Source organism: Rhopalosiphum maidis, chromosome 3, assembly GCF_003676215.2.
Source record: "Rhopalosiphum maidis isolate BTI-1 chromosome 3, ASM367621v3, whole genome shotgun sequence".
NCBI lineage: Eukaryota > Metazoa > Arthropoda > Insecta > Hemiptera > Aphididae > Rhopalosiphum > Rhopalosiphum maidis.
In genome coordinates, this window is record NC_040879.1 from 25,569,819 (window position 1) to 25,582,487 (window position 12,669).

Sequence of the window (12,669 nt, forward strand, 5' to 3'; positions counted from 1 at the left end):
TATAAATATAAGTAAACATAAAATATATTGTGGTCTACTACTAGATAGTATATGTCATCATAGATAGAGTCATTGGTATTTGTGATATGGTTTATTTTTTTTTAAGAAATTACTGGATACAACAATGCATTTTAATTCCTGGCTTGGATATATCAACATATTTGAAAACGATTATGTGCCTGTACCTACTTGAAACAGTAAATCATTCAAAGAATTTTATGTACCCAGAAATTGGTGGTAGGTAATATACAAAGAATTAAATCTTTGGAGATTACTTAGATTGAAATTTTTAAAAAAATGTGAAGAATGACAAAAGAAAACTTATTAGTAAGGTATCTATTTAGCTGAGTATTGATTTCAATGATTAAATAAAAGAACTAATATTTTTTATTTGTTTTTAAGAAGTATGAAATTATGTTTTGTAAACAATCCACAATCGCTTTTTTTTTATATAAAATATTTGCATGTATTTTTTTTATTTTCTTTAAATGTTCATATTTTTATTATCATAAATAAATTAAAATAAAATAAAATAAATTTCAAATTTTTTTTTACAGATAATCAACTTTTTCAGACTGTTTTTGCATAAAAAGTTTGCTTTGTATATTTTATAATATATAATGTAAATAGATCACTTACTATATTATAATTATTATCGCAGTAGACCACTTAATTATATTAAAGACTATATATTAAGAGATGGCAACAATAATTTATGCGGATATTTAATCCGCATTATGTAAGTGATCTCGTTTAACTCGCTAGTTTTAATATTACAGTTTATATTTTATATATTATTATACTTAAACGTAACAATATTATTCTCTGTAGTTTGCTGGAAATTGTATTTAAATATCTTAATTTTAAAACGAATTAAAAGCGTGTAAAATATTACAATTTTGAAATGCTCATACTCGTTTAAACATCATATAAAAAACGCATTTCCAACAAACTACAAAATAATAATATGTTATTACCTTTAAATTTGACAATGCTACAATAGGTTAAATTACTCTTATGTTAAAATAAATGAAATTACAAAATGAAAACTGGCGATCGTAAATTTACTATTACATTTTAAGACCGAAACTACACAGATACCTACTATGCAGGTGAAACATAAATGTTACCTAAAGTAATTTATCATAGAAAAAACGCTTAAAAAAATCACATTAATAATATAATATCTTATAATCTTAAATAGCACTTCGGTTTACACACAGATTTATAAATTATAAATCTGCGGGTTCACAACCTACTGCAATGTATCATTGACTTCGTCGTCCGACATCGTTGACGAATCAATGTTAACATCATGGCTCCCTTCCTTTCCAGCTATCTCTGGCGAATTGATATTAATTTTACTTATTTTTTCCGTGATATCCATCTCCGTAGAAATCTCGATCTCCACGTCTTGAATGACTTGAGTGACTGCATTTGTAATTACCCTCTGCTCACTCGTCGACGCATAGTTTGGGCGGCTCAAGTAATCATTACCGAATGATAAAGATATTGAATTACGGATCGTTATCGTCCGCGTACAGCTCTTTGTCATTTTCAATGTATTCTGTATTTATGGACAAAACAAAGACAGAAAAGAACAGTTAAATAAAATTAAATAGGTAACAGAAAATTATAATCACACTTCAAACAACATTTTAGTAATTATTATGTTTTTTAAACAACATTTATCATTTTATCAGCCGACGGCGAGACTAGACCAAGTCACTCGTGACTCGTCCATAGGCCATAAAGGTATCTCATGTATTATATGTATTACAATTATTATAGGACCTACGTAGTACGTACTTGTTTCAATTGCTTTTTATGATGAACAAGATCATCATCTATGTCATCAAATTTTCTTGGAGCCATTTTAGGATGCTGTAAATGCAATTTTCGATACAAAACTATAACAACGAATAGATATTGCAAACAATGTGAATGCGCAAGGACTTGATCACGTATTATGTGCGTCGTTTCTGGTAGAGTGCGGGAAAAATTCACATGTAGTCGGACGTTGGGCTCCGAAATCTCGATTGGAATGCGGTTTAAATGTTGCCCTCAAGGTCAAACATGCCTTTTATATCAATATTGTATAGCTATATTGTATGAGCCAACAACCCCTCTGTACCTGACTCATTGTGTGTTCGGAGAATACAACTCGTATATACTGCGCATGCGTGTGAAGGCCTGTGCGTGCATGTATGCGCCCGTGCATGTCAACGTGTGTTTGGGAACAATAGCGGTTGTGGCATTATATTTTAGAGATGAAAACTTCTTTACATCTACCCCTATAGATATAACTAAGGTACAAATCGTCAAGGACGCCGAACAACGCTGATACAATTTGGATCCGGTTTACAGTATCCGTAAAAGCGCACTGCAAATCATTGCACTATACCAGCAGTTCCCAAACTTTCTTAGCCTCGGACCCTTTTTTTAAGTAGAATTTTGTCGTGGAGCCCCCAAGCAATATTTAATGTTAATTGTTATCTGTCTGTGTACATTTATTGTGGTATTACGAACGGAGCCCTTGATAAGCCATTGCGGAGCACATTTTGGGAACCACTGCTCTATACATAGGCGTGTCCACGCTTGGGTGGCTGAGAGGCATATTAAATTTTTAATTCGGGTTTTTTTTTAGACATGAAGAAATAACCATTTTACATAGATACATTATGTACAGAATTTATAAAATTTCAACACAAATAATAAAAATCAATCCTGATTGATTCACTTTTTTTTTAAGAGCAAGTTAATTATTTTAGTTTTTTAGAGCAGGTTAGATCTTTTTTGCAGGCACAGTTCACCGAGGAGTGCGGATAACGCACATTAAGTCCGGGGCTCCCCGTAAACACGCTTTTGGGCTTATGTATTTATTTGAGATTTCGTTTTTTATTATCGTTATATAAAGATGAAAAACTGTTCGCATAAATAAATTGAAACAAAATTAAGTAAAATCGATATGGCTTCTTTCAGATTCGATGTACATCCAATATCTATTAATTGTATGTTGAAATAGTTAAGTTACCTATGTATTGAAAAGTTATTTAAGTCTAAACTCCGAGCAATTTTAGCAATTAAATAATTTTAATAAATTTAATAGAACTTATTATCTAAAAAATCAAGATTTAACACAACTGTTTTCATTTAGAGTTAAATTATTAAACCCCGCATGTCAAGGATACTCCATAACCTCCATGTTGTGCCCCACAGGCCACAGGTTTATCGTTTATGTGATAGCCTACTACATTATATTAAAATTATATTAGTTATTTGAAAACTATTCTGTTCTTATATTCTGTCTTTAAAGAAAATAATTCATCACTTTTTGTTCAAACCGATTGATCGCTTCAGCAGTAACGAGGCCAAATGTCCTCCGCCTTTGTTAGACACAATATATGAACGTTTACAGCTAAAATTCCTAATTAGTAATATTATTAATTATTATATTTAATTTGAGGACCGCCCAATAGTACCTACTGGTCGTTATACATAGTATAATAGTTATTTTTATTCATTTGATAACTTTTTAAATCAGGCTGATTTAAATGGTGAATTTAGTAATTAATTTTGAAAAGGCAAAAATATTCTTCAATAGTTTTCCGCATAAATATTATATTATAAGCAACATTTATTAATAATTATTTTATTTTTCGGGAGGGGGGTTTGTACACCCAACCTCTCATCCCCTAGGCATACTACTGATTATGCCAGTAGCCAGTGTACAGTTTAGTAAAACATTTTTGTATTAAAAATGATAATATTTACTTCAAAATAATTAAAATATAATAGAAAAAGGTTTTTATTTTTTGCATCAATATCTATGGACAAAATTTCAGATTTTCAATTTCATGTATTACACAATATTGCTACCTACCACATATTTATACAACAATTTTAATATATTTTATTCTATTAGATACCTATAAGGTTTTTTATTAGAATATTTGTTTAATTAATTTATATTTAAAGAATTGTAATAGGTAATAAACAGAGAAATGAAGTTATTGCATTAGAAAAAAACATTCAATTTGTATTATTTCTTTAAAATATTTTAAAAATAACATTGAAAATATTTAAAAAAGAGAATGAAAAGAAAAATTAATTCAATAAATTAATATTAAAATAAATATTAACATTGCTTAAATTATTGCATTATACAATAAAAGATTTAAAGTTTTGAAGGTGACAGATTGTCAGTTATAGACTTGTAGTACAATAAATATTATGATAACTGAAAATTTTTTTTTTTTAATTCAGAGGTTGTAAATTGTAGTAGACACACATATATATATATACCCATGAATAAACTGAATCATTGCTTTGAGCAGTAGTCCTCTGATAATCATTGTACTCACTTTATTTTTCCATTCAAAAATTAAATGTTAATTTTTATATTATACCTTATTGACTTAAATATTTAAGTTATTTTAAAATTACACTTAAAAAAATGCAAATGCGATAATTTCTTTGCCCTAGTAGTAACTTGTGTTATTCAAGGCAAAATTAACAATTAAAAAATTAATTTAATTTAATTTCAATAATTTAAATGCAATTAGTTATTATTCTTATTAAATTACCTAAAACTATAATTTATATTTTCTAGGTTCTTAAAGAATTACCTTAAGAATACCAGTAGTAATGAGACATTTGCTTCATCATTCCCTGATGAATTGACCAATATTAATTTAGGAACTAAAACTTTATCAGAAATGTCATGCAATAAAAAAAATTTACAAATGGAAAGAATGTATGGTGAGGAATCTTCTTTGGGAATTTTTGAATTAGATAATATGTCTGGTAATTATAATAAAATTACTAACTAAATATTTTGAAATTTCTTAATATTTCTATAACTTTTATATATAATAAGTCATATATACAAAAGAGAATTTCAATACAATATTCAAGTTACTCAAGCTAGGAATACTCTTGCTAAAGCAAATTCAATAAAAAAATATTGTTAATAATAAAAATATATTTGACATATTGAATATATATAATAAGACATGTTGACGATCAATCACTGTGATAATGATTTTCAAAAGTCCAGTAATAGGTGTATTACTAATTATTTAAAAAAGAAATGTTGTCCAAAGGCATTAATATTATAGGCAATCAAATAAAAATGCATCGTTTGCAGCAAATTACTTTGCTGCTAAAAGTTTACTTGTTGAAGACTTATATTTCCTAAAAAAAAAAAATGGCAATGAAACATTTAGAAAAGAGTTGTTTGTTATTAGTTCCTAATAATGTCAAAAATAACCGAGAAGGTAATATATTTTGTAATCAACTATGTTTCCTGTATAATAAGTATTAATTGACTATTCAGACCAACAAGCTTGTACAGGCTACAAGACAATGTCTTCAGTTAGTTCAATTATATCTTGTTCTGACAGTTAGGTATCCAATAATGTGTAAAACTTACAAGTTTGTTTGATATTTCTGAAGTAGGTATTAAGATCTAAACAAATTCAGCCAATCCAAAAGAATCGACTGAAGAATTGCTATCAGGAGCTTTGAAAATTGCTTCAATAAATTATATACTTTAGAAATATTGCTTACTAATTGTTCTATAGATTATTAAATAATATTGGATATCATGCTTTCATTTTATTCTTAATGCTCTTAATGCTTAGCAATTTTAAAATGTCTTTTAATATTTAGAATAAAAGTTATATTTGATAATTACCAGATAATATTAAAATTGTCAACTTAATATAATTGATAATTTAATATTTTTTTTTTATAAAACAATTAAGCTTAAATAATGAAACCAAATAAATTATTATTACATTGTTTTGTATTTAGCAAAATAGGATTGTAATTTTATTGAATATAAATATCATTTAAATACTTTTTAATCTTAAATTAAAATTTTATTATGGGAAAAATAATAACATAATTATTTCACTTTCTATTTTTCAAAGTTATAAGATCAAACACAATCAATGTTTAATCTACTATATCATGAATAAAATATAACTTTTATTCAACTAAACTTAAATGTCTAGTTTTATTGTAATTTTTTATGATTTTCACCTTCATTATAAATTGGCATTTTTGTTTATGGACTGTCTTAGAACCAAAGCTTTCTTCCTCATGATTTAATGATATTGATATTCGCAAATTGAATAAAAATAAAGAATATACATGTTAAATAAAATTTCTTTTTTAGTTTAAATTATATAATTAATTCATCATAATAAGTAAGCCTGTATACAAAATAGTATCAGATTTGTTTAAAAATTTAATATAAAACATTCTTAGCAAATGCCTAAAAATTACAATTGGTCTTTATTTTTGAGTAATAATTAGTTTATCATATCCAAAAAAAATATCGATCTTTCAAATTTTTCTATTTTAATTAATAACCACGAAGTTCAGACTGAAATGTTATTTAATAAATCTCCTAATATTATTAAAGTTATATATTGTAATGAAACTATATATCAAGATAAATTGAATCAGTCAAACGTTCAAGATTACAATTAGTTTTAATTTTTTTTTTTTTATTTAAATATAGTGCTCTAAAAATATTTTAACAATGATAAATCATTATATTTAAAAATTATTGTAAATATAATTTGAATATTAAATAAATTTGTACTGAATAGATATATTTTATTTTAAATAATACACAATAATGATTTTTCTTGATCTGGATTCCCATTTTACAAAAAAATTATTTACTATTTTTTAATGAAACATACATTTTTAGTATATAAATAAATATTTTCCAAAATTATTATTTATTGTATATTTTCCTTTTTTTCTTTTGTATAATTCTAAGGGAAAATGTATAAAAAAAACTTGAAATTGGTGATGTATGTATTGGAACTTACTCTCAAGTTGTAATTACATTGGAAAATTGATTAACCATAGAAGTAAAATGTATATTACATTTATTGGACATGTCACTTAACCATATTAATAATTCTAAATTTGTTGATAATCAGCTGATTGGATCAAATGTGGCAACTGTATTTTATTCAGATAAAACTTGCATCATACCTTTATTGTCTAAAGCTTCGTTACTGTATGGAAACATTGGAAACTGAATACTGTAATAAATGTATAAATATATTTATGTAATTATTTTTCTAAATTGAAATTATTTACTTAATTTCTGAAAATATAAATATTTATATAGAGCTTAAAAATAATGATATAACTCAAAAAATGTACCGTTACATTCAAATTCATTCTATTCAGCCACAGGTATTTTATTACTTGGTCAAAATTTTTAAATAAATCATTAAACAGAATATTTTTATTTTTAAATTAGATTGATAAATAATAATTATAATAATAATAATTTTGGCTCTATGGACTTTATTGGCTTGTTACCAGAGTTATCTTAAAAGCATCAACTAGGTCATACTTAAAAATCTTTACCATTACCAATAAAATTATTAAACAAAGGAACATACCAAGTTCTAATTAAATTTATTTTAAGCCAGGTTTGTTTGAATTTATCAGTCATATATTATCGCTTACTTATACATAAACTATTTATAATACAGGAATTAAAAATACATTATTTTATTATTAGTTTACCTAACCTGTATATGGGCTTAATACGATAATTAACGACAGTTACAAAATTTTATAATTATAATAAAATATACGCATCAACAAATACAATTTACAATATAATATTTTAATCACACTTCTTTTTTATGTTATGACTTACGTCTAAAAGGATCCCACATTAGGAAAAAGTCAATTAATCAAAAGGTTCAAAAATGATAAAATAATATATACTAGTATTTAGAAATATATTATAATTATTATAATAATACAATTTACAGATATCAAATATCAAATTTGAGCAGGAAAATTGCTTATTAATTTAGGCATTTAGCTTTTTTCACCATTAATTTTTTTATTTTTGTCGCAAAAATAAAATACTATACTTTTTTTTGGGACATTTTTTCCCGAGTACCGCTCGTAGACCCCGTTCTGGAGCACATATCATCGAAGAAGTTGATTGATTCCTAACAATGAAATTAACAACATAATTTTATAAAATTTGAAAATACATTATTATGACAGTATTCAGTATTTATTTAGTTTCTTAAGTATCCACTACATTTAAAGCAAGACTCAGAGCTGTGCAATGGGGGGAGGGGGGCAATTAAGGCAAATGCCTCAGGGCGGCTAAAGTAACAATATTTTATTTTTATAGGACGGCAAAAAATTCCAAACTTTGTTAATACAATAGTACGTAATAAAAATTTAAAATACTTATTACTTTGTACAAATACGATGTAGAATCACAGATATATATATATTTAATAAGTTTATCTGTGTATAACGTACGTTTCGCCAGCCCAGCCCACATGAAAAAATTAAGTTATTCGTAATTTTTTTCCACCAATAATTAGCACGTAATTAACACAAATTTGCATGACCGAAATTAGAATTCGCACGAAATTATTCAACAAGCAAAATTCAGTTTCCCACGTGGGAGAATTTGGCCCTCTCCCGCCACTTTAACCCAGGAACCAACATTGGATTAAATAAAGCTTAGAACAAAAAATATATTGTCGAACAATTAATCGTTGGAACACTTGGAACATAAGATAATGATCCATTTTGTGTTTTTTTTTTTTTTTTTTAAATTTAATATTTTAGTTATGATTTTGGTTTTAGGCACATGCATAATATGCATTTGCTAATTAGAATGATTTCAGGTTGTAAAAATTACAGACATTAATACCTATTGTTTCATTAAGCACATGCGTCTTTGCAGTGCCGTACCCAGGATTTGTTTTTTTTTTTAGAGGGGGGGGGCTTAAATATTCATACTTAAATCTATGGGAAAATAGGAAATAATTTAACAACATAAAGATACACCACATGCTATATAATGTATTATGCATTTTATAATAGTCCACGTTATTGCAATGCTAAGAGATTGCGAGCTTGCCGAATCAAACTCATTGGGTGATGTAGTTATGATGTATTGAGAATGAATACGTTCTGGTCAGTGTGCACTAAAAGCCCGACCTAGAGGTCAGGCTATTTAAAAAATTACATTTCTAGACTCCTTTGAGTACTCCCCTCCACGGAAATCTTTAGTAAAAGGCGAAAGATTTTTTCGTTATGTAAGGGAATCGGAGTTAACGTTTAGATTTTATTCAGTTCCCTATATACAGTCGGCCTGGTCACGATGCAGTGCACTACGCTGGTGTTCACATCGCACCGGTGTTATGGGTACGAACGCAAGTCGATCGGGTCGGTGTGAATCCGTATCCAGTGCAAGCTTTTGGCTTCGTCGCGACAGCCGACCGCGAAACCCGGTGGATTTGACTTGTGCAAAACCTTCGGCGACAGCGTCAAAACCGCTTCGATAAGCGATCGTGCACGCGCACGACATCTACTGGTTGTCAGATGAAACACCCAAGCTCCATCGAAGTGCGGACGAGAGCACGGCACGACGTGTATGAAACGGCGTACTACATACGGTCGAAATCTGACGGACGCGTTATTCGACAGAAGTGTTGCTGAAACGGCTGAAACGGCCCATCGCTAAAATAATCGAATATAAAACGCATTTCGGATTGAGGAGGGTCCTCAATGGATTCCTAATCTACCACTATAGCCAAATGGCGATATTAATATTATGTTTTTTTACGACCGATTAAGACGAATAATATTGTTGATTAAATAGATTATTTATTTTTTCGTGCGTAAAAAGGTACACAAGAGGATAACAAGCACAGACGACAAAAATTATGTAAGTACTGATTATGTTTATTGTTGACGCTAAACAAACAACAGCTATAGATTGATTTGTGTTTCCTGCATCGCTTGTATCGCTCCCGTGAAAGAATAAATCATCATTTAGACTAATTTACGAACCGATTAGCATTCACTCGCTTATTGTACACGTCTTATTTCTTTCTTTAGTCGATCCACTACACCGTTCGACGTTACACCCCGCCACCACTGTGTAATAAGTCTGGAATTATATTTATAATAAACGGACTGCGTATCGAGTTCCAAGGCGGTGCGTATTTCGTCGGAAATAATAATTATGCCAGACGGTGTAACTGGAATTCTATCATAATAATATGCTTAGTGCTTTGCCGTGCCACCGGACACAGTTTTTTTATTTACCGCCACTCGGCGCTACCGATGCATTGTGAGTGGGTCATACTTGTACTGCTTGTCGGAATATTATTATATACAGCTGGTGATCACAGTGATAAACACATTAAACAACGTCCGTAGTGTGAGCGTGTAATATTATTATGTTTACTCTTTTATTTTAAGACTTAAGTACATGTTCAATTTTTCAAATATCAAAAATCGTCTCGATCGAAAGAAGACTAGAATACAAATTCAAATCGATTTTTTAAATTAAAATTCATCAAACACAAGCTTCACACTTCTATCTGGTATTTTGGTTGTTTCACATGTTTTTTTTCGACCTACTTCAGCCACCTTAATGTAGGCAAAGTAGCAAATTTGCGTTGCGTTATCAATTCCAATCATGTGTTGTTAGATTTAATATTATAATGAATGAACTGTTATTAAAATCTAACACAACACTATGTGTTAAAGAACACCACAACTGTGTATTATCTCATTGGTTTTTTCAAATATTATACGTTTTAAGCTGTGTAGTGTACGGGCGATCTAATGGTAGTTTGCCTCAAGTCTGAAAATTGTTTATCATGCTACTGATACACAGAAAATTTAAATAGTATAAAAAAAAAATCCAAAATGATAATATATGTTTAATCTATGATTTTATTATAAAATAATAATATTGTTTTTAATATTTTTTTACAAACGATAATACTGTTATTAATTTTTTTGTTTTTTTGATTTATATGCTACAGTAGTTCAATAATCATTGGTCATCGCTTTATTGTAAAAATTATTTTAAAAAGAACAACAAGGTGCGTCGTCGACAAAAATCGCGGTTCCGTATTTGGTATATGTGTCGTGTTGCGCGTTTGAGTTGTACTATTTGTATCATCGAATTGTTTCTATAGTAAGTTACGATGTATATATTCAATTTTTGAAAATATACGAATTATGTCAAAAGCTATAGAATTAAAATAAATAAAACATAATTTTAAAATATTGGATCCTTGCCCCTTGGTATTCTACAGTTGATTACCAACAAGTTTTTCCTATTCCGTAGCCGCGCTAATCACATATGTATTCACACTAACCTTGTGTCTACGATATTTGACTAGTGAACAAGAACGAGAATCGAGATTGAAAAAATGAGCACGATCCGTCCGATCCGACTAACGTACACACACTTGTTGCCGACTAGGACGCAAAGGATTCATATGGCTGGGTATGCCATGACGATTGCTGTGAGCTTGGCCTGCGGTGACATGATTATACAGGCCCAGTCTCATTGTTGCGCTTTCCAGTACAACGCAAAAATGATCATACACGGCTGGTCGTGTAAAGATAACCGAACGCGCCTGCTGAACGAGCTTTTTGAGTACCAGACCCAGAATTTTGTCAACACATTCATGAATAACCCATTATTGCTGATCGGTTTGGCAATGTGTATTAGAACGTAGGTATTAAAGTGCATTGATCAATCGAGTTAATTTTAATAATAGTTTTAGAAAATTATTAAAAGTAATTAAAAAAAAGTATTAAATAAGTATAATAATATTTTTATGTTTTTTTTTTTTTGTAAAAATCAGCCATATTATAATTATGTATATAAGTGTACTTAAATTCCAACAATTGAAATTAAAAGTGTGGCGCAGATAACAATATATTCCATTTCGTTTTCTGTCGTGGCGCAAATAACCAAAATTAATATTTAGATGTGGCGCTTTATACATGTTATGTTTTTATATTTTAGCGCAAATTACATACATACTTAAATGTACCTATTAGTGTCGCAAATTACAGATAAAAAATTGGCACAAAATACCATCTCCCTGCACGGCAGCATCTTAGTCTAGGTATAAATTTAATTTTTAATTTTTATAAGAAAACATGCATTGGCGTGCATATTATAGAGTATAGGTATATATAGAGTACATGAATAAATTACAAATTTAAAAAAAAACACCGGGATGTCTGCTGAATAGTAACTATTAAGTGTAAATACCAGCGTACTGTAGATCTTCGTTGTATAAAATTAAATGTATAAGAATATTCTGAAAATATTTCAAATATAATACCTTAGTAATAACTAAGGTATTATACTATTATATTATTACCTTACTAATACCTTAGTTGCTTAGTAAATACTAAATAATAATGTACGTAGTGGCGAAAAGATTCAAGTTTCTCTACGAATCGATCAGTACGTCGATATTGACTGTATTATAAGTTGATAAAAATATTCAATAATATGTGAACATAAATGCATTATATTATGATGTAATTATAAATTAATAATGTAATAATATATAATATTATGTTCATACATTACTTTTTTTTGGAAAAATAAGTTCAGCCTACTAGATTACAGTTATTAATTTAAAAATATCCTTAGAAATAATAGCTAATACTAACCACTGAGTCAGAATCGTATTTCATATGTCGTATGCAATATAATTTAACACATCCATTACATTGTAAAAACCTATTTTATGACTAGGTAAACTAGTACACTCATAACTAATGTCAGTATGTTCTATATACTGCAGTAAAGCACCTTCG

At 28.5% G+C, this 12,669-nt stretch overlaps 1 protein-coding gene and 1 non-coding gene across 2 annotated transcripts; both read right to left on the minus strand.

The window, feature by feature from the left end:
- Positions 1-989: 989 nt before the first annotated feature.
- Positions 990-2,056, minus strand: LOC113558897. Its single transcript, XM_026964477.1, has 2 exons — positions 1,810-2,056; positions 990-1,567 (listed from the first exon to the last, which is right to left on the minus strand). Exons 1-2 carry the CDS (start codon positions 1,873-1,875, stop codon positions 1,256-1,258), a joined length of 378 nt encoding a protein of 125 aa, XP_026820278.1. The 5' UTR covers positions 1,876-2,056; the 3' UTR covers positions 990-1,255.
- A 6,957-nt stretch (positions 2,057-9,013) lies between these two features.
- Positions 9,014-9,137, minus strand: LOC113559515. Its single transcript, XR_003406014.1, has one exon. It is a non-coding gene; the product is annotated as a U5 spliceosomal RNA (small nuclear RNA).
- Positions 9,138-12,669: the final 3,532 nt, after the last annotated feature.

What these genes read in the sequence shown, in the direction of transcription:
- LOC113558897 (XM_026964477.1), bottom strand. Translation starts at nt 1,875, where the DNA reads ATGGCTCCAAGAAAATTTGATGACATAGATGATGATCTTGTTCATCAT. An exon ending in ATAAAAAGCAATTGAAACAA is followed by an intron (nt 1,568 to 1,809) that starts GTACGTACTACG and finishes CCATAAATACAG; the next exon opens with AATACATTGAAAATGACAAA.